Source organism: Dendrobium catenatum, unplaced genomic scaffold (genome assembly GCF_001605985.2).
Source record: "Dendrobium catenatum unplaced genomic scaffold, ASM160598v2 original_scaffold_274930, whole genome shotgun sequence".
In the NCBI taxonomy this organism is placed as follows: domain Eukaryota; kingdom Viridiplantae; phylum Streptophyta; class Magnoliopsida; order Asparagales; family Orchidaceae; genus Dendrobium; species Dendrobium catenatum.
The window spans coordinates 990,717-1,018,544 of NW_021593325.1; the positions used below are offsets into that span (position 1 = coordinate 990,717).

The 27,828-nt window shown below is 34.7% G+C and overlaps 1 protein-coding gene and 1 pseudogene across 1 annotated transcript; one reads left to right on the top strand and one right to left on the bottom strand.

Annotated features, from left to right (window-relative positions):
• Positions 1-3,563: 3,563 nt before the first annotated feature.
• Positions 3,564-5,299, bottom strand: LOC114579080 (annotated as a pseudogene).
• A 191-nt stretch (positions 5,300-5,490) lies between these two features.
• On the top strand, positions 5,491-27,518 carry LOC110098707 (pentatricopeptide repeat-containing protein At3g49240, mitochondrial). The gene is made up of 3 exons (XM_020825614.2): positions 5,491-5,551; positions 16,562-18,606; positions 27,178-27,518. Exons 1-2 carry the CDS (start codon positions 5,506-5,508, stop codon positions 18,601-18,603), a joined length of 2,088 nt encoding a protein of 695 aa, XP_020681273.2. The 5' UTR covers positions 5,491-5,505; the 3' UTR covers positions 18,604-18,606; positions 27,178-27,518.
• Positions 27,519-27,828: the final 310 nt, after the last annotated feature.

Here is a 27,828-nt window from a genome sequence, read left to right on the forward strand (position 1 = left end):
CAGAGAGGAGATCGTCTTCCCAATACTCCCAACAGCAGTTTGACAGCAAATTAACACAAGGGGACACAGTTTGTCCCCTGTAAGTGAGGCTTATGGCAGCATCCGAGCTTACTGTGAGAAGGCATGAACAGTACTCTTAGGCTGCTGTAATTCACGGCCACATCCAGGAATTATATTGACATAAAAATTCAGATTCCTGGAAACTGAAGGGAGGAGTTGGGTGGAGATCTCAAGCCAATTCCAGGGAAAGTACTCGGGTAGGAGAAAGGAACTTTGAGAAAATTTCAGTTTTTCTGAAACTGTAAATTTTAGTGAGGGAGAAATGGGGGAAGCTGATTTGAAAAATCCGAATTAATTTCCAAAAGGAAGGGCAACGGTTAGTGGGGGATTAGGGGTTTAATGGGAGGCAATTAATGTAATTGAAAGAGAATTAAATGGGCAAGGGTGGCCGGCCATAGAGCAAGGAGAAGAGAATCTTTGAAATTTATAGGTGGGGCCAAGATAATTGAATTGGCAGATTTAATAAAATCTGTATAAACAGATTAGGAAACCTCCTTTTCACGGGTGGGAGAAATCAAGCAATTGTTTGAATTTCAAACTTGCTTTGAAATCAATTAAAAGACAATTGCTTAATTCAGGACACATTTAAGGAAGGTAATTAAGCTCAAGAAAATTGAAATTCAAATTACAATTTCCAGAGAGGGGCGGGATGGGGGTATGGGGGGGCTGGCCGGCAGGGAGTTGGCCGGAGGGTTGGGCTGGACGGTGGGTTGGCTGGCGGCGGGTGGGGCTGCAGGCCGGCGGCCTCGGGCAAGCGCAGGGAGGGGCGGCGGCAGTGAGAAAGAGGGGGAAATTAGTAGGGGAAAATCTTGGGATTCAATCGTTAGAATTCCACTTCTTCCAAAAATGCTTCAACGCGGATCTCCACGACGATGAATCGATGACAAAAAAAATAAAGGAAGAAAAAGGTAGAACAAGAAGATCTAGAACTCACAAAGAGATCCTAGTCTTCTCCTACGAACTCACTAAGAGATCGAGGAGGGTGGAGGCACTCACAAAGAGAAACACAAGTAAATTTTCATTTCATCAAAACTAATTACATGAGAAAAATGGTCATATAAATAGGCCTCAAAAATGACAAAGAAAGTAAAGGTTACTAAAAATGCCCCTTGGGATAGCAATGCTCAAATACCATAGGGGTAAAAACGAAAAACATAAAATAAAAATAAACTACTATATAAATCGATAAAAATACAATCATGATCGTGGCCGTCGATCTCCGGCATCATCCTGAAGGTGCATGGTGTCGAAATCGCTGTGATGTCCCCATCAACAATCCTGAAGAGAAGCGCATCATAGCCATCCTCCAGACAAATGTCAAATAGAAACGTGAAACAACATAAGCATAGAGCCTATTTGAGATGCTTTGTAATAATACACGTCAAAAGTTGGGCAAGGCTGATTGCATGAGCTGAATATTGGTACAATACCTCAATATCTGTCAACAGTAAAAGACCACTCTTTTTAGGATTTCTCTGTGGGAGAGATTTCCCCATCTAATTTTATGGGTATAGCGTTGCAACTCATGTCCAGCATCGAGTAGTACTTAAAAAGGAAAGGGACAGATATTATCTAAGCTAAGTGACATTTGCTCATAACCCACAATATCATGGAAGAAAGGCTGAATGAGCAATGAGAGAAGTAAACTTCGAACCAGAGATATGATTTACTTAAAAATTGAGGCCCTACAGATAGAAACACTAAGCAAAATGAAGGAATGAGAAATTATCCCTCACGATACTTTTGGGCCTTAATGAGGGTCATAAAGCGTATTGTAGTAGTAGCTTATTCGATTGAAAGGCCTATCACCTTCATCATCTTTGCACAGCCCTTTATGTCTCAAAGCTGAGGAAGGCAATAGGGAGAGCACCGATCATCTCTTCCCTTGACTTTGGACAGAGGACATGGATGTCATTTTGGAACCCTTGGAAGTAGCGGGTAGTGGCATACAAGGGGAGACAAAGGACAAAAGTGTTAATCAGTGGATTAGATCTGCCAGTAATGATGCCACATGGGAGCCATACGAGGTAATAGGAAGACAGTTCCCTAGCCTTCACCAGAGGACAAGGTGCAAATTTTGGGGAGGGGAGCATTAATACGCGGAGAGGGCAATTCAAACCCTTGCAAGGCCCATTAAATCTATTCATTACATATGTGAGAAGAGGAATTAAGGAAGGGATTAATTAGAAGATATCTTTCTAATTAAAAAAGGGCTAAATTTGAAGGAGATTAATTAGGAGACATTTCCTGATTAAAAAAAAATCAAATTTGGACTGGATTTGGGGGATTGAATTGAGGATATTAATTAGGAGATTTTCCTAATTAGAGATGGCTGATTTGGGAGCTGAATTACGGGCCTGATTTGAGAGGAAATTGGGGAGAAGTTTGTTTTGGAATTTATTATTTTATTGTTCTAATAAGTAGCAAAATTTATGTTATGCTTGTATAGAGAAATTTAATTTGAGAAGTGCTTTGTTTTTTTTTTTTTTGAGGGAACTTGGCAGCATCTAGGGTTTTGGGGAGAGAAGCCTCTCAAAAGAGAACATTGATCTTGCTTTGTTCGTATTTGATTTTCTATCAATAAAAAAATATTTTTTGTTGTCTGAATCTCTTGAAGCTTTGTTGCTGTTTTTCAATTACGCAAGGCATAACATCATAATACTCAGCAAAATACGAAATGATATACAAATATCATAAATTTAAATATGTATGATTTATAATATGGAATATGAGAGTATAAACAAAGATATTAAATTTATATAGTTAATGAATATATGGAAAAATATTTATTATATTGGAATGAATAGATCCAAAAGAAGCATCTCGAGCATTTTATGGCCAATAAGAGAATCTCAATGTAATTGAAGTTATTTTTTATAAAAATATAATAAGGCCAGTCATACTGTATGTATCTTATTTATTAAGCAATTCAGAAGTTTATTGATGGCTAGTTGAGCAAGGAGGAAATAATAATATAAATGAATGTGATAAAACTAGAAGAACACTTTTGAAGAATAATTACATTAGAGCCATAGAGGGTAAGTCTTTGAAGTAGAGTAATCATCAGATAAATTTAATCTTCCGCAAACATATACAATAAAATGTGAGAAGATGCACCTTTAAGATAGTTGATAAAAAAATAAAGGTGAAGGATAGAGTGGGAAAAAAATTAAACCAAATGTAATAAGGATAGAGTTTGATCAAAATGTTAGCAGATATTAGTTCGCCAAAATAATTCATATAACATAGAATGAAAAACGATAATTCATAAAATAACTCTAAATATCAAAAAAATTCAATGATGAAATGATTAACGATAATGATGATATAGAACATTAACATATATAGTGTCAATAAAACCTATATCTGCAATAGCAACTTAAACTATTAGCACAAACAATCAATTCCAGTGAAAATAAGTTTGTTCAATTAAATGCGATTTATGATAGTTTACCTGGCTAAGTAGCACCTCAATTTCATTTTTCACCACGGTTAAAATGTTGTCAACTATCACTTCTTTGATGGAATCCTTCATTGGATGGAATCACAGTCTCCCAACCTTTTTTTTGGCAGTTGTGGACAGGAACAACACTTGGAAGAAGATTCTCCTCTTTCGATGCTATAGTAGACTCTTTTTTCCCCATATTGTTATAGCTGCAGCACTTGCTCATAGCAGCAGCAGCCTCTTTAGCAGCTTTCTCCGCCTTTTTCCTCTCCTCCTCTTCCTGGCAAGAAGCCTCAGCTCTTGCTTCTCTCCGCGGCCCGGCTGCACCTCAAGCTTTTCTTCACTCTCAACATCTTCAAGTTAGCTCCCGAAATCCTGCCTCTCTCGATTCTCCTTAATGCCTCCCAACACAAGCTCCTTCATTTCCAGACTCAGATACATCATCCTCAACAAATCCTTCCAATGCCTTGAGTGCATATCAAGCCTTGCAGGCCTGATACAAAAGGACTCACCAATATCTCATACTCCTCACATTTGGCTTTACTCCCTTTCAACAATGCGATCCAAGAATACTCGAGCCTCGTCAAGCCCTTGAATGTTAGCCAATCCGCCAATAACCTTATTTATGCATTAGCATTTGGCTCAAACCAAACTCCACGCCAATCTTCTGAAGTAATTAACAGCATCATCTGGTCTTCCAACCTCAAAACAAGATCTACCAACAAAACATATGTGTAATTCATCCGGATTGAAACCTTCTCACCCCATTTCCTTATAAGATCTTCAGCCTCAGTAACCAAACCATTCCTTCCCCAAGGTGATCTATCAAATTATTATAGGACAAAACATCGGGGTGCAATTTCTTCTCCCATCCTTCTCTTAAAAACCTGTATAGCTTCCTCAAACCGTCCAGCTAAGCAAAAGCCATCCACCATGCACAATTAAAACTTCCTAATTCACTGCATCCTCTTCGGTGGATCATGCTCCCTCATCATCCTTTCAAAACAATCCAAATAGCCTCAATCCAATCGGCCGTTCTTTGTCAATGCATGCAAGACACCAAATTATAGCTCCACGGGGCCAAACCTTACTTTGGAACCATCTCGCAAGAACTCGTTCAAACAAATCAATGGCCTCCTGCGCCATCCGCCTTCTTGAAATTACCCTTCATAGATCCCATACACAATACATCCACATATTAATATCTCCACAGCCACACAAGCTTCTCCTTGAGTTCTTCGACCAACTTCAAGAAACACGATCTGGCTCATCATTTCCTAATAAAACCAGTCATGAGATGATTAAAACAATAGCAATCACGGAGGGCAGTTTGCCTTACCAAGCTATGTCATTCTGAGATGTACAGCCTTGATCTACCTTGTTGTTTATGCAACGAGACCTTACAAGGATCCGATAGTGCTGGGCGAGGGATCTTAGTGAGGAAATCTTCTTTGACAAAAAGTCGGTAATGCTCCAGGGCTAGTGTCGGTTTTTTGCGGCGTCGCAGTAGCTGGAGGAGAAGGTTTATGGGTGATGACGGTGCGGGGCGACGCTGGCCTGAGTGATGAAGCGGTGGAGAGAGAGGAGGGTCCGAGTAGCGGCATTGGCGGAGGAGGGCGGCGAGCACGGCATTGCAAGTAAGATTGTGGGCCGGCAGTTTGAGTAGATGGAGTGGCGTACGAGAAGGGACGCCTCATCAAGATCGTTCTCACGGATTAGGGTTAGGATGCGGTTGTTGGAGATTGAGACGGTTGCCTGCAAGGGAAAGTGACGGGTTCGCGAGCTTGGGGGCATTAGGGTTGCATTCTTTGGGTGAGGGGGTGGGGGGGGAGGACGACGGGGTGAAGCTTCGGTGGCGGTGGGAAGAGAGAGGGGGTTCGATGCGGAGGCGGCGTTTTCGGCGGCGGCCGCTCGGCCGCAGCTTCCTCGGGGGTGGCGAAGGAGAGTAAGCAGGAACGGTTGAGCGACAGAGCGGAGGCGAAGGCTGGAGGGGTAAAGTTATGGGGACGAGTCCTGAGGATTCTAAGGGAGGCGGCAACGTAGGATTTGCTGAGAAGCCATTTGGATCTGTTTTGGCTGAGAAGAATAGGGTTTTGGTGAGGATTTGCCGGGTTTTTTTTAAAAGAGATTTATTTCTTTAAGAAAAAAATTTCACCGTAAAACTTGTAAGTTTATTGAATTACCTATAACATTAAAAAAAAAAATTGCTATTTTTTCAAATTTAGTGTTTTTCAAAAATAAAGTATCATTTTTGTCAATCTTCAGCCCATAAATATATATCACTTTTTTTTTCAATAATTCTTTTTTTTATTTATAAGTCAAATATGAACAGGAAGTTTAGATTCCATTGTATATATTAGGTATAATTGTACTAAACTAATCTAGTCTGCAATAAGATGTTAAAAGAATTATAAATTATAATACTATATTTATTTTAAATAAGCTTAAAGCAATAAAAAATATTGTCATAATGAAGCATATTTAAAAGTTAGAATCATTCACGATAAAATCAATTATTTTAACAAAATAAATTTACTTTTTTACATTTGGTAAGAAAATAAATATTCTTTTTAATAGAATTAAATAGTGCTCAAACACAATCAATACATTTAAAAAATGGCCTAATACTAATAGTTTTTTTTAATGCAATTATTACAAATTATTAATAAACTCACACCAGCATTAATTCTCCAAAATAAAATAAAATTAGTGTCCACAATATCACTGCATTAAAATTATTAGGTATGGTTAACAATATTTTGTTAAAAAAACATTAAAAATCATCAATAGTAAAATTTTAGTACATCAATCATCTCTTGCAGATTATTGTGACAATTAAAAATGAACTTATTCAACGGGAATGATATCACTAGTTTGATTTTGGCCAACAATAATGCATGTATTTAATTTTTAAAAAAATGCTGAAAAGGTTTGTAAGTTGATTATGCTCAAAGCTTCATTGAAGGTAAAAATGGCACAAAAAATATATTGACAATTGTTATTAAAGAATTTTAAAATTATAAAATCAAACTAACTTTTTTTTCTTCATGCTACAATTAGATATACAATGCTAGGATCACATACAACTATTTTTTTCAGCAATAAAGTGGATATTCTTAGCATTGAAGATGTAGCTGCATTCTTCGGTATCTTGCACAGGAAGAAGAAGAAGCAGACATATAGGAATACATTGTAAAGGTAAAGTGTGCCTTCTCCGCTCCTGTTCATTTATTATACAGTGTAATAAGCAGATACATCTTAACGATGGTGGATCATATGACAGACATAATGGTTTGTAAGAGAGCATAAACTTGTTAGTTATTAACCAAGAGTAGTGAGTAAGTAGCTAATATGCGGTAATCGCTAATACCCCCCCCCCCCCCCCCCGGCCGTCAAGATGACAATGGTGGTGGTGAATTGCCAGCTTGGAGCGAAGATACTGAAAATCTCGTGTAGGACAGCAGGATTTGAAAAGATAGATATATGCTTGGTTGGTCTATTATAGAGATATGATGAACTGTAGTGTGTTGAGCTTTGATGCAAAATTGCACGAATGAAGTGGTTATCTACTTCATTTATGCTTTGGTATGCAGCAGGAATACAAGGTTGTTTTGCCATAAAAATTATTAATTATCAAAAAAATTATTTGAAATAAATATTAATTAATTATTAAAATGTTTAAGTATTTTAAAATTATTTGAGAATTATAAGTTTTAAAAAGTGATTTTTAATTTTAAAATAAAATATATCAGACTTGAAAATAAAACATTAATTAATAATCAATTTTTTATTTATTGATTAATCTTAAGTATTTAAAATTATAATTAATTAATTAATTGTTAAAAAAGTTTTAGAAAATGAAATTTTATATTTAAATTAATTTTAAAAAATAAATATAATCTATATATTAGATATTTGTGAAAATTTTAAAATGGATTTAGTTTAATATTTGATGAAATTTTGAAAATACTTGGATTTTACTTTAATAAAAAATTGGATTAAATATTTAATATTTAATCTTTAATAAATTCAAAATGTATTTTAATATTTTTAAAAATGAATATTTTTATTTCAAATTAAAGTACTTTGAATTTTGAAAAATTAAAATTTTTAAATATAAAATAATAATATTTATTAAACTTTGAAATTTTAAAATTATCTTTTGAATAATTTAAAGCATAAACTATATATTTAATTATATCTAATAATAATTAAGTATTTATTTTAAAAATTTTTCATATTATTGTGTTTTTTTAAAAAAATATATATTTTAAAATTATTTTGAAATTATCTTAATTTTTCTAGAAAATCATAAAATTGAACTATTTTTAAATATATAATTAATTTTAAATTATATTTCTATTAAATTTTGAGAGCCCTAAGTGAGTCATGATATTTTAAATATAACTTTGATTTGTTTGAATATAATTAATGGGGATGGATCAAAGGGTGGTTAGATTTCTAATCACCCATTATTTGATTCTTCTACTTGTTTAATGGGGATGGACACACACACTTAGTTCTAGACTCTCATAGTTTTAAGGACTTGATTGTGATTATTTGTGAATTTATATTAGTTTTTCCATGGCTTAGAGACATCAATTTCAAACCTATGGATAATAATTAATGATATTTATCTAGAAAATTAAGATTAATTTTAGAAATCAAAATACATGTCCTTTAGGAATGAAACTTTGAACACTCAAACTTGATGATATCCTCTATCTTAGAAAGATTTCTCACTCATTTTAAAAATCATTAAGCCACTTAATTAATTAATTTAAGATTAAACCCTTAATTAAGCCTTTAGACTTCTAAAAATTCCAATAAATCAAACTTAACTCCAAAAACTACAAGTAATATCTTAAACTGATCAAAATTTAATTCTTAATCAAAGAAAATTAAAATCCCTATGATCATAACCTTAATTTAATATTAACTTAATTTTTTAAAAAACTTGATAATTAATTAAATTAATTAGTTAAAAATATTCAAAAAAATTCCAAAACATCCCTAAATACTTGGAGACCTCCCCTTGGGTTATTTCTAACCTTTGGGGGTGGTTCGAAGAGGTTTGGGATAGATTTGGATCAAAATATAATTAAGCAATTTTTAAAATTTCAAAAATACTTAAACTTCAAAAAATCACCTTTAATTATAAAAATCCAATTTAATTGAACTTGATCTTATTCAAATCCAATTAAAATCTAGAATTTTCTAAAAATTTCAAACTTAAAAATTTTTTCAAAGTCAAAAAGTCAACTTTCCGGTCAATTGTAGTTCTAAATTAGGCCAAAAATTAAACAAATCATAACATCATATAGAAAATTTCAAATTGAGCAAACTTAAAATCTAATGACTCATATTAAGATTTTATATTTAAAAAAATATTAAAATTCTAGAAACTATTTTAATTTTAAATTTTAACTTTTGGCCCCTTAATTTATATGATTAAATAATTTCAATAATTCCAAATTTTAATAATTCACTCAAAATTCTAGAGATTTGGCTTAAGCATCCAAACCAACAATCTATATGTTTAATTAAAGTTTATCAACCCTTAACTCTCAAACAATTAAATTAACTTAATCAACTCCAATAACTACTAAGTAATATATGCCTACGACATTATTAGCTTAGTCCTAAGAAAGGTAATATAAACTTTATGGCCTCAGTGAGCAATAAAGGTAGTCACCATTTAACCATTAAAACATACCCGAGTTAAGCTTTAATAAATTAATACTTAAACTCAAACATACATTTTCCCTTCGACCTTTAACAAACTTGAACAATAGAAAACTTTAACAAATTGCTCAGTTTAGGCTAGACACATAGCCTTTTGCACACACTTTAGATAGTTTGCTATGACAACCAACTCTAAGTTTAGGCTAAGCTGGTGTTTACGTTTTACTATTGTGTACTAGATTTTTTTAGTTTTCTTTGCATGTTGTGATTGAAAATTGATTGATGAGAATATTTATCTACTTTAAATGCAATATGTGAATTGATGTGATGGGAAATAAACTATCTTTAGGTTAGGAAAAATCTGGTTGTTGACTCAGTTTTCTCTAGGTGGCCACACACATACAAGGCAACTAAATGTGGCTAAATTAAAAATAAATATAATTACTATATGTGCTTCATCTACTTAGCATCCAAAAAAATAAGAGCATGGCCAAGTGTGATTTGCTTTTTATTGCACATATATATAAATTACTTGGATTTATTTGATTTTAAATACTTAGGATAACCCTACAAGAGATTTAGATCTTTCATTTTAAAGTTGATGTAATTTGTTTAAAGTTAAGAGTTATGAAAGTTATTCTTTGAGTCGGGATACATAGATTCAAAATTAGATTCCAAAGAGGAAAGGACATCCCTTAGGGGAGGGCCCTTTTCTATTTAGAATGCTCAAATTTAGATTGCTTCAATACCCAAAGTGAAATGAATAGCCTCCAAATCAGGGTAGAGTTTTCTTTTTTATTTGGGTATCTAGATACGATGAATCCAAGGAGTCAAAATAAGAAGAGGATGGAGAAATGAAGATAAGTAGTATCCCCCTCAAAGTCAACTTGTGTTGATCCTAGGATTATAATATAGGATTGTGGTAAGTGGTGTTCGACCACTTCTAATTTATGTAATTTTTTTTTTTTGTAATAAACAAGCAGTTTCTCTATGGATAGTTATTTAATTAATTTGATTTATATATGTATTTATTTAATATATTTACGATCAGGGTTCCCAACTTTTCTTAATTTTTTGGTGAATTGCATATCATTTTTGGTTTAGCTTGGAATCTGATCGGAGGCTCACATATAAAAAATTTTCTACTTAAATTTAAATAAAATTTTAATACAATATAGAAACTCTAACGTTTTAAGAAGTTAGCTTGAGACCATCGGGAGTCTGCATAATTATATTAATTTCTTCTCTTCCTTGTTAAGCATTTACCCGCCTACGGGTTCTAACAGACCACCTGGTCTTTGAGGGTTCAGATTTTTTAAGGGGATATTGTGCAATCTTTTAGGGAAAATTGATTTTAAGACTTTTTAAAATTGCTTCATATACATTTATACATTTTATTAAGTCGATCAGCATATATTGCATTGAAAATTAATTGAGTCTACAGTTTTAAATTTCATTCGATTCAAGTATTTTCACCCTACATAAGTTAAGGGACCAATTAAGATCTGTTTTAGATGTCGGTACCAATTATTTAAAACTTTAATAACGTCCCTACCACTCTCTCATAATAAAGAATATACTCATATCATTAAAACTAACTATGTAGCTAGCTGGCTCCCCAATCCAGGTCAAGGTAGGTCTAGGTTTTGCACTGCATTAGCTAGGTTTGAGCTATTGTGATCTAATTCCTAATTTAGATTTAAGATCTATGGCAGATTTTGAATCACAATACTCTAATATCAGGAAATAGAATCTCAAATTTTTAATAATATGATCAACTCAAAATTAAAAATTCTCTCAATCTAAAATTTAAATCCCAACACTTAAATTAGGTTGGGACACTTCTGAATTATTTCAGAATATCAAAGTATCTCCTACCTCTCCTCTATTGACTCCGAAAATAAGTGTTCAAAATTTGATTCAATCCCCGTTGAAATTCCAAATTCACCTCCTTTGATATCATTCCTAAAAAATTTCTAAAAAAAATTTCTACCATTATTTTAATCGAGAGTAGTATGAGACTTTAGTTTCCTACGATGTTATTAACTATGAGGGCTTATGCTCGTAGGAGATTTAGAACTCACATAATTTTTTTAAAACTCAATTAAGATTCCTTTTGGGAAATTATATTTATAACAATAATAACCATCATAACCAAATAATTGCTAATAGACAATATTTTCTCCCCTTGGGGAGATATATCATTTGTTAACATAAATTTGAATATGAAATTAATGATCACTCCTCTTGATTATCATAGTCAGATATTCGACTGAACTTTATCCTGACCCTCTCGGGGCACCTGTGATTCTCTCTTAAATCAGGCTACGACATTCAAGAGAAAATCTACAATTCCAGGTCTGAACCCATTAAGAGATTTTATCTCCACCTTCTGAGGCGGTATATTATCCCTAATGGTATGTTTGACTTCTGAATTAAAATTTAAATTTAATTCTCAATTTTCCTAAAGAAAATTAATTTAGATTTATTTTGCACCTTGCAAGGCAAATCATCTTTCCAACACCAATATATATCTAAGAAAGGATTAGAATAGACATTGCAAAAATTCAGGAGCTTGAAAAACTTCCTCCACCCAACTATGTTAAGGGGATTAGAAGCTTCTTAGGACATGTTAATTTTTATAGAAGATTTATAAAAGATTTCTCTAAAATTTTTAAGCCTTTATGTCATTTGTTAGAGAAAGATGTTCCTTTTATATTTGACTATGCATGCATAAAGCTTTTAATACTCTCAAGCATCATTTGACTATTGCTCTTGTTATTATTGCTCTTTATTGGTCATTAACTTTTATAGTGATGTGTGATGTCAGTGATGTTGGTGTAGTTCTGAGGCAAAAGAGAGATAAGAAATTCTATGTCATTTTCTATTATAGCAAAACTTTGAATTCTACTCAAACTAATTATACAACCACTGAAAAAGAATTGTCAACTATTGTTTTGCTTTTGATAAGTTTAGATATTATTTGATTGGGATTAAGGTTATTACACAAAATTTATTTTCTTTTGCTGTAGAATGAAGGAATGGTCGTTTGCACAGAGTTCAAAGATGCTATCTTGGAGGTAAAATCCTTGTGCGATATTGAGATTGCAGTTCTCCTTTATTCATAATCAATAAAATTTGATATAAAAACAGCTATTAATCTTAACTCTATTAATTTAAGCTATATTTATTTTCAACTTAAAATTTATTAATTTATTAAAAAGATGTTTTTGCTTCCATAAAGGTTATGCTTTCATCCAAATTAGTTCTATCAATGAGCATCTCATATTCTCATGTTCATTTATTCTATTTAGTGACTAAAGAAGCATGGATAAATTAGAATATATAACAAAATATTAATGTATGAGCATCCTAAAATTAAAGGGTTGTTTGGAATTATTTTTTATCTTTATTTTTTTCTATTTTAAAAAATATATTTGGGTTGTTTTCTTAACGAATATTTTAAAATAAGTCAAATTAATTTTTTTTTAATATTCGAAACAAAACTTTCAAATAAATTTTTATTTTTTATATTTTATTTTTTGATAACTTTGAAATACTAAAAGTAGGCGACACATACAAATCTTTATCTCCTCTTTGTATATTATGTGTTGGATTCTATGATTGAAAATATGAAAGGGATAATATATCGACATGGAGGAAAGATATATGATGAGTCAATCGTTTATAATGTGGTATATAATTTTTTTTGTTCAAATACAAAACAAAAGTAACACTTCCCTTAATTGCTTTGCACAATCCCTTAAATTCAAAATACAATTTAATTAATTCTATGTTAATTATGAGTTATTAGTAATTAAAAGATTTAATTAGTAGATTCATTCTTTTCTTATATATTATAGGCAAGATTGATTAAATGATGCTCCAAATCATTTTGCTCCACATAAGTACATGAAAGTATCAAATAACAAACCAAATATTTGAAACATGAGAGTTATATATTTTCGATCAATTATGAAAACTTCAGAGTTGTCTATTAGACTTACATACCAAGAAGGTATTAATTGGTGTTAACTATAAAGTGATATTTCTTCTAATTATTCTATTTTTTTGTTTACAAAATGGGATTGTAGCTTTAAGGTGCTAACATTTATCTTGGTAAAAGTATCATATTTATTCGAGTTGAATCACATGTAAACATATTTGTGAATTCATAAATCATTTTGGATAATATAAATTATTTTTGCTTTCTTTATTTGGCAAAGCTATTGCTTGTAGGTTTTTCCTTTAAGAACAAAATGCAAGAGGTACTTCCACTTTTGCCTAAAGCCTACCATACTCACATGCATCATTTTATGCAAAGCAACAAAAGAAGGTGATTGGTTTATTTTTCTCCTTCGTATTCAGTTCATTTTATTTTTTTCATACCACTGTTAATATTGTACAGTCTATCATTAATGACTCAATAGCCAACCATAATGTCTGATAATATTTTAATGTTAGTGATTATATATTATATTTCAGTTTTGATTATTGCTTTTGGCGCAAACATTCTATATTTATTCACCTTCATATATGTGTGAAAAAATGTGTTAGACATACAAATTCATTGTCATCTTTTTGAAGTTTCAACTTTGCTACCATATAAATGTATATATTTGATATCATCATACTTTTTAACTTGAATGACATTCTAATTCATAAATTGTAATTTTTTATGCCTTTTTTATTTATGTTTCGTTCTTTATCTAGAATCAAACTCGTGAATGTGCATTACGAGTAATGCTAAATATATGCTTCTTAATTGATCATCATAATTTAATATTCTTTAATTTGATTTAGAAAACATTGTCTTTCATGTAGGTTCTTGCATCAATTAATTTGTGGCTTAGAAAAATAAAATCGAAAATGTACTCATATGGCTTTGAAAATGTTTACTTTCACAGCATTTTTCCTTTTCAATTTTGCATGATGCAATCATGACAAAATAAAGTTGATTTGTGCCTAGATGAAGTAATGTTGAGCTATATCACTTTATTGCTGAAAAAAATAGTTGTATGTGATCAAGCATTGTTATATCTAATTAGCATGAAGAAAAAAAAATAAGTTAGTTTGATTTTATATTTTTAAAATTCTTAATAACAATTGTCAATCTATTTTTTGAGCAATTTTCCTTCTGTGAAGCTTTTGACATAATCAACTACATAACCTTTCATATTTTTGAAAAAATTAAATACATGCATTATAATATCTAATAGAATAAGTTGATGGTTAGTATCATTTGTCTGGCCGATATCACTAGTGATATCATTCCCATTGAATAAGTTCATTTTATTTTCACAATCATCTTGCAAGAGATCGATTTTTTTTTTTTTTTTTTTTTTGGAAATTTGGGGTGAAGACCATATATTAAATATACCAAAAATTACAGAGTTACAGAAAAGGAGGCTAGAAAACTAGTCAAAACCTATACCTGATAACCCCAATGAAGAGAACCAAAAATAAGAAAGGAAAACAATTAAAAAATAAACATGACTCAGTTAATCTGGAGACTGCCCAAGGACAAAAGTATCATAGCAAACAAGCTCAAAGGTCCAGTGCCAGCATAGTCCATCGAAAAAACTCCCTGGTTGCCAATGAAGAAAGACACCTGAGGGGGTGCACGATCAAACTACCAGGCCAGAAAAAAAAACCACAGGTGAAAAGAACCCCAAAGGCCGTCCAAAGGGAGAGGCACTAAGGCAGCTCCAGTCATCATCATCCAATCACAAAAACTGGTCGCAAAACAGCCATGATTCAACCTTCGGCGAAGGTTACCAACCAAAAACCATCTCTCAGAATTCATATGAGGCAAAGTGGAAGAAACATTCTCAAAACAGGCCCAAACGAGCCACCAGCAATCCCAGCAATCCCAAAAACCAAAAAACCAACTCCCAGAATTCAAGTGGAGAAAGCCACGGATCAACCCCCAGCAACGGCAACAACCCAAGATCCAGCTTCAAGATATCGTAAGAGGCATGTAGGATAGATCAATCTTAAAAAAGCCACCAGGTAACCTCGAGCAAGCCCAACATCCAAAATACCATCTCCGAGAAATTAAATAAAGCATTGAGGAAATGAAATGCTAAGCATGTCCCGATTTTTTCTCCCATACCATTTTTTAGAGATAGCCAAGACTAAATTTCGGCATAGAACCTGAGAGGAGGAAAGACAATCCGAGAATCTCCTATTGTTCCTCTCCCTCCAGATAAAGTAAACATCAGCACAAATAATAAAATAATAGAAATCCTTCTCCACCTTGTTATAAATGCTCGGCTCTTCAAAAAATTCAAATAATTGCAGTAGAGTAGGCCTAAACAGAAAGGATTCCACCACAGGTAGAAGATGGGTGATAACAGCAAAAGAGAAATTGCATTGGAAAAAAAATGTGAGAATCAGATTCTTCCCCCAGCCGGCAAAGGGGGCGGCAATTTGCATCAATAAAAATGTTTCTCCGAGCAAGATTATTAGCCAACTTTAATCCACCACGAATTAAAAGCCAAGAATAAGAAAAAAATCTAAGAGCTGCTCTTTTGTGCCAAATACAATGATGCAGTTAACATTATGCCTCCCATCAAAGAAATTTAATCTAAAAACATTAAAATTCGATTTTTCAATACCATTCCACCAAATGGTCTTAGCTATATGTACAAAAATTTTACTATTGATATTTTTAATGTTTTTTTTTAATATTGTTAACATACCCAATATTTTATTCAGTGATATTGTGGACACTAACTTCATTTTTTGGAGAATAATGCTGGTTGTGAGTTTTATTAATAATTGTAATAGTGATTAAAAAAAAACTATTAGTATTAGGCATTCTTTGAAATGTGATGATTGTTGTTTTAAGACTATTTAATTCTATTAAAAAAGAATATTAATTTTCTTACCAAATTGTTAAAAAGTAAATTTATTTTGTTAAATATGATTTTATGTCAATGATTGTATTTTCATAAGATTTTAGATCTTAAGATTTTGTCTGTGCATGAGGATGCTAATATTATGTGGGAGAAAGTGGCTAGTGATATTAAGAATATTGCAAAAGATGTCCTTGGAGTATCAAAGGGAAAAGCTCCCAATAGTAAAAATAGTTGGTGGTGAAATCCTAATGATCAAGAAAAAATTAAAAATAAGAAGCTTTGTTATAAAAATTGGTTTAATTTTAAAAATTCTGATAATTGGGAAATATATAAAGTGGCTCGTAAGGATGCTAAGAAAGCAATATACGATGCAAAGGCATTAGCTTTTAATGATTTATTTTTATGTTATAGGTAATTCAATTAAACTTACAAGTTTTAGGTTGAAAATTTTTTCTAAAGAAATAAATCGCTTTAAAAAACCCGGCAATCCCCCTCACCAAAACCCTATTCTTCTCAGCCAAACAGATCCAAATGGCTCTCAGCAAATCCTACGTTGCCGCCTCCCTTAGAATCCTCAGGACTCGTCCCCATACTTTACCCTCCAGCCTTCGCCTCCGCTCTGTCGCTCAACCGTTCCGCTTACTCTCCTTCGCCACCCCCGAGGAAGCTGCGGCCGAGCGCCGCCGCCGGAAACGCCGCCTCCGCATCGAACCCCCTCTCTCTTCCCACCGCCACCAAGCTTCACCCCGTCGTCCTCCGTCCCCAAAGAATGCTAACCCTAATGCCCCCAAGCTCGCTGAACCCGTCACTTCCCTTGCAGGCAACCGTCTCAATCTCCACAACCGCATCCTAACCCTAATCCGTGAGAACGATCTTGATGAGGCGTCCCTTCTCGTACGCCACTCCATCTACTCCAACTGCCGGCCCACAATCTTTACTTGCAATGCCGTGCTCGCCGCCCTCCTCCGCCAATGCCGCTACTCGGACCTCCTCTCTCTCCACCGCTTCATCACTCAGGCCAGCGTCGCCCCGACCGTCATCACCCATAACCTTCTCCTCCAGGCCTACTGCGACTGCCGCAAAACCGACACTGCCCTGGAGCATTACCGACTTATTGTCAAAGAAGATTCCTCACTAAATCCCTCGCCCAGCACCTATCGGATCCTTGTGAAGGGTCTCGTTGATAACAACAAGGTAGATCAGGCTGTAGATCTCAAGAATGACATGCTTGGTAAGGGCAACTGCCCTCCGGATGCCATTGTTTATAATCATCTCATGACTGGTTTTATTAGGAATGATGAACCGGATCGTGTTCTTGACTTGGTCGAAGAACTCAAGGAGAAGCTTTGTGTGGCTGTTGGAGATATTATATGTGATGGTATTGTGTATGGGAATCTAATGAAGGGGTATTTCAAGAAGGGGATGGCGCAGGAGGCCATTGATTTGTTTGAACGAGTTCTTGGAGATGGCTCCAAAGTAAGGTTTGGCCCCGTGAGCTATAATTTGGTTCTTGATGCATTGACAAAGAACGGGCGATTGGATGAGGCTATTGGATTGTTTGAAAGGATGATGAGGGAGCATGATCCGCCGAAGAGGATGGCAGTGAATTTAGGAAGCTTTAATGTGATGGTGGATGGCTTTTGCTTAGCTGGACGGTTTGAGGAAGCTATACAGGTTTTTAAGAGAAGGATGGGGGAGAAGAATTGCACCCCAGATGTTTTGTCCTATAATAATTTGATAGATCACCTTGGAAAGAATGGTTTGGTTACTGAGGCTGAAGATCTTTATAAGGAAATGGGTGAGAAGGGTTTCAATCCGGATGAATACACATATGTTTTGTTGGTTGAATCTTTTTTTGAGGTTGGAAGACCAGATGATGCTGTTGATTACTTCAATAAGATGGTGGAGTTTGGTTTGAGGCCAAATGCTAATGCATATAATAAGGTTATTGGAGGATTGGCTAACATTCAAAGGCTTGATGAGGCTCGAGTATTCTTGGATCGCATGTTGGAAAGGGAGGTAAAGCCAAATGTGAGGAGTTATGAGATATTGGTGCAGTCCTTTTGTGAGGCTGAAAGGCTTGATGATGCACTCAAGGCATTGAAGGATTTGTTGATGGATGATCTTAGCTTGAGTCTGGAAATGAAGGAGCTTGTGTTGGAGGCATTAAGGAAGGAATCGAGGGAGGAGGATTTCAAGAAGCTACTTGAAGATGTTGAGAGGGAGAAAGCTGAGGCAGCAGCCCGGGCTGCGGAAGAGAAGGCAAGAGCTGAAGCTCTTGCCAAGGAAGAGGAGGAGAGGAAGAAGGCGGAGAAAGCTGCTAAAGAGGCTGCTGCTGCTAGAGCAAGTGCTGCAGCTATTGAAGCAATATTGGGAAAAAAGAAGTCTACTGATAGCATCGAAGAGGATGAATCTTCTTCAAGTGTTGTTCCTGTCACAACTGCAAAAAAGATTGGAGACTGTGATTCCATCAATGAAGGATCATCAAAGGAAGTGATAGTTGACAACATTTTAACCGATGTGAAAAATGAAATTGGAGGTGCTACTTAGCAGGTAAAACTATCATAAATCGCATGTTAATTGAAGAACTTTATTTCACTGGAATTGATTGTTTGTGCTAATAGTTTAAGTTGCTATTGCAGATATAGGTTTTTATTGACTACTATATATGTTAATGGTTCTATATCATCATTATCGTTATCATCATCATTAATTTTGTTGTGAATATTTAGAGTTTATTTTTATGAATTATAGTTTTTCATTTATGTTATATGAATTATTTGGCGAACTAATATCTGCTAACATTTTGATCAACTCTTATCCTTATTACATTTGGTTTAATTTTTTTCCCACTCTAATCCTTCACCTTTATTTTTTTATCAACTATCTAAAGGTGCATCTTCTCACATTTATTGTATATGTTTGGAAGATTAAATTTATCTTTGATTACTCTATCTTCAATAGACGTTACCCTGCTATGGCTCTAATGTAATTATTCTTCAAAGTGTTCTTCTTAGTTTTATCACATTTCATGTTGATATTATTATTTCCTCCTTGCTCAACTAGGCATTCAATAACTTCTGAATTGCTTAATAATAAGATACATACAGTATGACTGACCTTATTATATTTTTATAAAAAATAACTTCAAGTTACATTGAGATTCTCTTATTGCATAAAATGCTCGAGATGCTTCTTTGGATTCTATTCTTCAATATAATAAATATTTTTCCATATATCATTAACTATATAAATTTATATCTTTGTTTATACTCTCATATTCCATATTATAAATCATACATATTTAAATTTTTGATATTTGTATATCATTTCGTATTCTGCTAGTATTATGATGTGCCTTGGTATTGAAAAACAGCAACAAACTCCAAGAGATTCAACACAAAAATATTTTTTTATTGATAGAAAATCAAATACGAACAAAGCAAGATACAATGATTCTCTTTTGAGAGGACTTCTCTCCCAAACCCTAGATGTTGCCAAGTTCCCTCAAAAAAAAAAAAAACTAAAGCACTCTCAAATTAAATTCTCTATACAAGCATAACATAAATTTTGCTACTTATAGTAAACAATAAAATAATAAATTCCAAAACAACTCTCCCCAATTTCCTCTCAAATCAGCCCGTAAATCAGCTCCCAAATCAGCCATCTCTAATTAGGAAATATCTCCTAATTAATATCCTCCAATTCAACCCCCAAATCAGTCCCAAATTTGATTTTTTTAATCAGGAAATGTCTCCTAATTAATCTCCTTCAAATTAGCCCTTTTTAATTAGAAAATATCTTATAATTAATCCCTTAATTCCTCTTCTCACATATGTAATGCTAGATTTAATGGGCCTTGCAAGGGGGTTTGAATTGCCCTCTCCCGTATTAATGCTCCTCTCCCCAAAATGCACCTTGTCCTCATGGTGAAAGGTAGGGAACTGTCTTCCGATTACCTCGTATGGCTCTCATGTGGCATCATACTGTGGCAGATCTATCCACTTGATTAACATCTTTTGTGCCTTTGTCTCCCCTTTATGCACACCCGATACTTCCAAGGGTTCCAAAATGACATCCATGTCCTCTGTCAAAGTCAAGGGAAGAGATGATGGTGGCTCTCCTATTGCCTTCCTCAGCTTTGAGACATGAAAGGCTTGGTGCAAAGATGATGAAGGTGATAGCCTCAATCGATAAGCTACTACTACAATACGCTTTATGACCTCATAAGGCCCAAAGTATCGTGGGGATAATTTCTCATTCTTTATTTTGGCTAGTGTTTTCTATTTGTAGGGCCTCAATTTTAAGCAAATCATATCTCTTGGTTCGAAGTTTACTTCTCTCATGTGCTCATCAGCCTTTCTTTCCATGATATGTGGGTTCTGAGCAAATGTCCCTTTAGCTTAGATAATATCTTGTCCCTTTCCTTTTAAGTACTACTCGATGCTGGACATGAGTGCAATGCTATACCCATAATGAATTAGATGGGGTGGATCTCTCCCATAGAGAATCCTAAAAAGAGTGGTCTTTACTGCTGAATGATATGAGGTATTGTACCAATATTCAGCTCATGCAATCAGCCTTGCCCAACTTTTTGACGTGTATTATACAAAGCATCTCAAATAGGTCTCTATGCTTATGTTGTTCACTTCTATTTGACTATTTGTTTGGGGATGGTATGATGCGCTTCTCTTCAGGATTGTCCTCTGCAAATGAAACAACTCTTTCCAAAAAGTGGCTAAGGAACACCTTATCCCTATCTTACATAATGAACTCTAGAAATCCATGCAAGCGTACCACCTCGTATAAAAATAATAGCCACAGAGATTGCCACTACAGGAAAACCCGTTATTACCGTCGGACTAAATCCGCCGGAAAACCATAGATTTCGACGGAAGCCTACGTTTCCGTTCGCACGTTTCGGCGGAAATTCATCCGCCGGTTTCGGCCGCGTCGATAAATTAATTTCTCGCGCGCTCAATTTGAGTCGGAAATTTCTCCGGCCAGTTTCCGGCGAACTACCGGCGAAACACGATCGTTTTCGACGTTGAAAAACGTCTTAATTCCGGCGCCATATCCGCCGTAAGTAGCGTCGCATGATGCGCGGCCATTTACACGGAGTATAACGACGCAAAGTTGTATGTAGGAAACCACGAACTCGCTTGAGACGCCAAAGTATACGCCGGTAATTACCGCGGACTGTGCAGGTAATTACGCCGGTAGGTTCCGTCAGAACAAAGGCGACAGTACATACATACGATTCTTGTAAGTCGTTTCCGGCGAACTTCCAGGCAATTCTGCCGGAAACCTGTAGCATTGCACAAAAAAAATTTCTTCCAGCCAACAATCAATTTTCACACCCTGCAAACCAATACAAATAACAATTCCACAACATTCAATTGTAACATTACAGCATGTCATCAATTTCACCACAGTTTCACACAGTTTTATAACATTAAAGAAACAATTCAGTACTAAACATCAACTAAACACATTATATTAAAAAGAAACTGTTCAAAAAACTGTACAGAGAAATAACAAGTTCAAATAAACTAAATAAACTACTCTGACCCGTGACTCCTCCTCAGGTGGCTACATCTTTTCCACTCAGCTGCTCCCTCATCTTGCGCATTCTCACAACTGATTGTTTTGCTGAATACTGTTGACCTGTGCTTGCAGCTGAGCTTGAACCTGTGCTTGCAGGCTAGCCTGCCATATAGCTTGTGATTTCCTACTTGTTCTAGCTCAGTTTGAAGGCACTTATTTGTTGAGCTTGAAGGACTCAGCGAACTGAATGCGAAGCTGGATGCAGTAAGAGATGTCATCCCCTCGTATGCCTGAGCTTGCCGCACCTAAGCCATACTACCTACATGCTGCTCCTCCGCGTACTCAGATACTCCACGATCAGCCGCCAGAAAGCCCTCACCTGATGCGGCATGAGTCTCTCGAATCGTGTATAATATCTCCTGTGAAAGTATAATATAAATATTATAGTTAAACTAAACTATGAAAATATTAAATATATATAAAATATAACTTACATAGGCTTTTCTATCTCTCATCAATCACTGTTATCAACTCCTGTCGCTTATGATTGCGACTATGCAATTCAACAGATTGATTCCCTACCAACCATCGCTTTCCTGTTTGAATTAAGAGAATTTTATTAATATAGATTAAGGACAATTTTAAAAAACATTTAAACTTCATTACCAAACGACGCCTGTGCTCAGTATGTGGAACAGACCCCTGTATGAATTGAACTTCCCACTACCAACTCAGAAGCTCGTTCTGTCGATTCTGATCCCTCTTCCTACTGTACTCTCGCTGCCCAAGCTGCATTTAACTCAGCCCATATACCTCTCCAATCCACAGTGGTCGCTTCCCGACTTTCTAATATCGTGAACATGTCGCGCATCCGGTAGACCCTGCCACGCTTCTCAAAATTCTTTCAACTGTCATTGTGTTGGGCAGCCAACCAAAACTCTTGATTTCTAATATTCACTAACCTATATATAAAGATAAAAAATAATGAATTTATATATATATCTAATTAGTAATCAAGATATCAACGCCACCTAAACCAAAGAGGCAAGATGTATATATTAGGTAAATAATATTTCTTTCCCGCTTAATTCCTCCATCCAAACATAACCAATATAAAGGCATTCCCAAAAGGTCGTTTGTTAGTTGATGAACATAATAGAAATTGAGCTCTTCATACTATTAATGCTTGTTGTTAAAAGCTTGATAACCACTAAACGAACCAAATATGAACCAAACATAAACTAAACTAAACATGAACCCCAATATTTTAAACAAACCAAACATGACAAAAATAATAAAGCTGAAACAAACACGAACCGAAATTGAACAAGCTATACTAAACAAGCTCAAACATGAATCACTCACAAACTCGGCTCGGCTCGATTCATTTGCAGCCCTAGCCATGACTAAAGAAAATATTAACTTAAAACAGATCATTGATGTAATCCAACTAAAATAGAAAAATATTTGGTCAAACACCTTGAATTTGAAACACAAGTAAAAACTTCTACATACATAACCTTAAAACTTAATAAGTATTATTAAGCTTCCTTTCCTAAAACTCTCAAGAGAACTTCTCTAGAACTTTATCAATTTTTTCCATCAAACCTCACAAAATATATGTCGCCTTCCATAGTAGTCCTACCCAACAAAAAGATGCACCAAACTACATCCTCTAGCAAAGTCTAGTGATAACAACCATGAACATAGAAAAAGATATGGACTTAAGGCTAATCTATATGTAATAACCGAAATCGCAAAAAAATTGAAAACAAAACCTTCGGTATCTCCTCTGGCGGGCGCACTAGGAGGAGAGAGGCGAAGTCCGTTGACCGTCGACGGCGAAGTCCGGTGACCGTCGGCGACGTCTAACCACGGCGAGCGACGAACGGCGATGGAGGGCGACGGGCGAAGCAGTCGAAGTGAGAGAATGGAAGGAAACGAATGACGGCCAGAGGGGTTCGGGTTCGCGAAATAGGGCTTTTACCGGCGGACGTTCCGCCGGTAATGACACTAGTGACGTCAGTATCAATTCCGACGTCTCATCCGTCGGATATATTTCGTTGAGTTTAAATACGCCGGCGCAATGTCCGCCGGTAAAATGCGCCGGAATGGTTCCGCCGTAACGTGCGACGGAAATGGTTGAGGCATCCCAATACCGTCGGAGTTGCCAGCGGAACATGCGTCGGTGAATTTACAGCGTATTTGGCGCCGGAAACGTTGACGCAAACTTTACGTTGAGAAAATCCGCCGGTAACTGCGCCGTTTATTACCGTCCAGAATATTCCGCCGGAAAATCCGACGGTATTCGCGTGTTTTCCCGTAGTGTGCAGTGTAAGGGAGCTTCAGAGAAATGAAGCGTGCATACTTGCTTAGATGATTCACTACTACTAGTATCATTGAAAACATAGAGTATAATTTTTGTAGTAATAGATCTATTGGGGGATTGTAATTTTAAGTGATCAAGTCATTAAAATAGTACACGTTTTAGATATCTCGGATCTATTGTTCAAAGTGATGGTGAAATAGATGGGGACGCTATTAGTTTAATTCAAGTTGGATGGTTAAAGTGGAGGAATGCATTGGGTGATAGAAATATACCTCTATAACTTAAGGGAAAATTCTCTAAAATGGTGGTGAGATCTGCAATACTTTATAGCACAGAATGTCGGCCATAAAAAGAGAAATATAAAATTAATTTAAGTGTTGCAGAGATGAGGATGCTCAGGTGGATGAGTGGCTTCACTCTTAGAGAAAAAATGTGAAACGAGCATATACATAAAAAGGTTGGATTAGCTCTAATAGCAGATAAGATTAGAGAGAGTTGCCTTAGATTGTTTGGACACAAAACGTCGGTCTTCTGATGACCTAGTTGAGAGAGTAGATGTATTAGATTTGGCCTATATTAAGAAAGGTATATGTCGACCTAAAAATTTTTTGTTAGAAATTATTAAAAATGACATTTCTTTTAGTAGAATTAAATGAGAATTGAACTCTTAATATGATACAATAAAAAAAAAATGTAGTCGATCCCATATAGTGGGATAAAGGCTTGGTATTTTTTTTTTTTGGGATTTTTACATACATAACACTTAAAAATTTCTTATTTACTCATCTAACATCTAAACTTGATTATTTACACACATACCACCTAAAACTTATTTAACTTTCTAAAATATCATTTTGTTTCCTCTCCGTCAAAATCCTCCTGTGAGCCCTCGCGCTCTCATTCACACACAAGAACTGATCCTCTGTGAGCCCTCACGCTCTCATTCGCACACAAGAATTGATCCCCAGGTCCTCTCCCATCTCCTCTTGTTCATGAAAACTGTCCGCTTGGAGTCAAGTATTGACGCTTCAGTTTCCCTTTTTTGAAGTCTGGGATGAAGATGATCTATAATCTGGTGTTCACTGATTTATTGTCGTCGATGGAGGTTGAAGTGTTGAAGAAAAATTGTGGGATTGACTGCGGATTGACTGGAGGTATGTGGGAATAATTCTGTTGACGCCGGATTGTGGGATTGACGCCGAAAAAATCTGGAGGCACATATATCTCTACAATCTGGCGTTCTATTTTTTTCTTTTGAATGCCTACATATTTTTGGGATTTTGCTTTATGTTGGAATAGAATCGTTTAAGTTCTGTTTTACCTTTTTTTAATTAGATACCGATTTTGGGAATTTAAATTCTGCTGTAATATAGCTATACATGTTCTTTTTTTCCTTTTGAATGAATTCTGTTGGAATAGAGCAATTTATGCTATGTCTTTGTCTTTTGAATGAATTCTGTTGGATTTGAGTGTTTGTGTGTTGGAATTGTGTGGAAAAGTTTCTGGGAATGGATTGCAAGAGGTGCTTGATGTAGGTGTGGACTGCTCCGATGCCAATCCTCCTGAAGGGCTGAATTCATCCTTTTGCACTTCAGATGTTCGGATAAAGGTGGTTGAAGGCGAGAGGGAGCAGGCGTAGGTTTTCACGAACAACAAGATGAATTTCGTGCGCGATCCGACTGGTTTTGAGGAGAGGAAGACGGAATGGTATTTTCGAAAGTCAAAGAAGTTTTAGGTGGTAGGTGTGTAAATAGGCAACTTTAGGTGTTAGATGAGTAAATAAGAAACTTTTAAGTGTTAAGTATGTAAAAATCCCTTTTTTTTGTTACATATATTGATTTAATGAGGGCATGTATTATTTTAATTATTATTTTTATACATTGTCAGCAAATTTAAACTACAAAACAAAGTGATTATTGAAAGAATGAAGTTCATAATGATAATGCCATTACACTACTACTATTAATACACATAACAAACATCACTATATACTTCAATACAAATAACTAGCGATGCATGAAAATAAACTCTAACAAATAATACAAACATTAATCGAATATGTTGGTCATTAGTGGTCTCTTCCTATAGCCGCTATCCACCGTGTCATGACAGCATGCGCCTTTTAATATAAGGTTTCCTGTTCTTTCTCTTGTGGTAGATTTTCAGCTACGATACCTTCATCAATAGGCCCACCTAATGTAGGAAAGTAAAAGCTCTGAATTCTTGTACACTAAAGCTAACCCAATATTGCATTCTATGAGCTATTTGCGAGTGCATTTTTGTGCCAGAATTGTGGAAAAGTAAGGGAGGCCAGAAGCAAGAAGAGGATATAATTTCTCTCTTATTATCTCTCTCATGCCTCATTGTGCCTATTTGATAAACCCAAATTACAGCCTCTTAATTAGGGTCGCTTAATCCCTTTTGACAATGTACTGCCATTGCTTAACTCTCCTTGTCCATCTCTTCTTCCTCATCATCCTTGTCATCTTCATCACTAGATGCGCAATCGCCAGCTTCGCCAAAAGGGTAAGGGTACCTTTGCTAGAATCAATCAAAGATTTGGAGGCAAAGAAGACGACTCAATAGACGTGGCAAGGATTTGTGCATATGTTCAATGGTATTTCAGTTTTTTTTTTGCAAATGGTTAAACTCAATCGCTCAGAGAAAATGGTTGACGAATAGCTGTGATGTTTTGAGTGAGATGGAGTTATGAATAACGTGTTTTGGTAAAAGCAGTTCTTCCAAACACATTTAATTCATTTTACTATTTAAATATGGAAAAACACTAATAATGTTGAACCGAACAAGTTCTTAAGAACGGGCTGGAAAATATATGAAGTTGCTAACATTGGATAACGATATTTGTGATAATTTGTCCAAATTGTAGCTTATCATAGCTTTAGAACCATTATTTTCAATCTTCAGTTTTAGAAAATACAAATGAAAATATACCTTATTTATTTATTTCTTTTCAATACCAATAGTTGAAATATCTTGCGCGCATTCTTACTGTTTATTCTTTTTTTAGCTAATTTAATGTAATGTACGATGGATATATCTTTTCCTTTTTCTTACTCTTCCTCCTCTCTCTACTATAACTTGGATAATATGATGATTTTATGTATCTTTATTCATTCTTTTATTAACTTTGTGTATATGGTGGATTGGTTGGTTTTGATTATCCCAAATTTATTTGATTTTGTAAAGATGAAGCAATTTTTGAAATCTCTCATTTTCAACTTTAACAGGAAGAAATGTAGAGTAGCCTTGAAGGTAGACGAAATATTGAGAACATGGAAGAAAAATATAGCAGAATCATTTAGCAAATGCTTAAAGATATTTGAGGAGTTGAAAATGGGCAAAATTATGGTTGATAAATCATCGCCCATCTCTTTATAAAGGATGTTATCATTCTATTTGAAGGGAACACATTATCAGTGTCGAATTTACGTGGGAAGAAGGAATCATGTCAAAAAAGATGACTTAAATATATTTGATAGTCATGTGTAAAATATTGCGGGAATGCACCTTTAGGAATGCATATTTTTTATTAGAATGTTGAGTTAGAAGGAGCGTATTAATACACTAATATATGTGAAAATTTGAAAAGGGTTCGTTATTGGACCATGTATTTGATTCACCAAATACATCATTATTTTATACTCTTTGATATATATGGCGCAACCCAATCTTCGTTTTGAGAATTTCTATTTCTAATGGAATTGATCACCTTCTTAATCTTTTTTATTAATTAGAAAAATGACATGTTCTTCTTTCTGGAAAAAAGGAAAAGAAGATAAAGGATTAATTCATTCTTGATAGTCATTTATTTAATCAGCGAATAGTAGCATACTCTAGATCGGAATCTTGGGGAAGTACTGCTTGATCATTTCTACCAA

Excerpts from the sequence above, each read along its gene's own strand:
- LOC110098707 (XM_020825614.2), top strand. The coding sequence starts at position 5,506 with ATGGGGACGAGTCCTGAGGATTCTAAGGGAGGCGGCAACGTAGGAT. Across the intron at positions 5,552-16,561 it reads GGGAGGCGGCAACGTAGGAT|TCTTCTCAGCCAAACAGATC; the intron begins TTGCTGAGAAGC and ends CCAAAACCCTAT.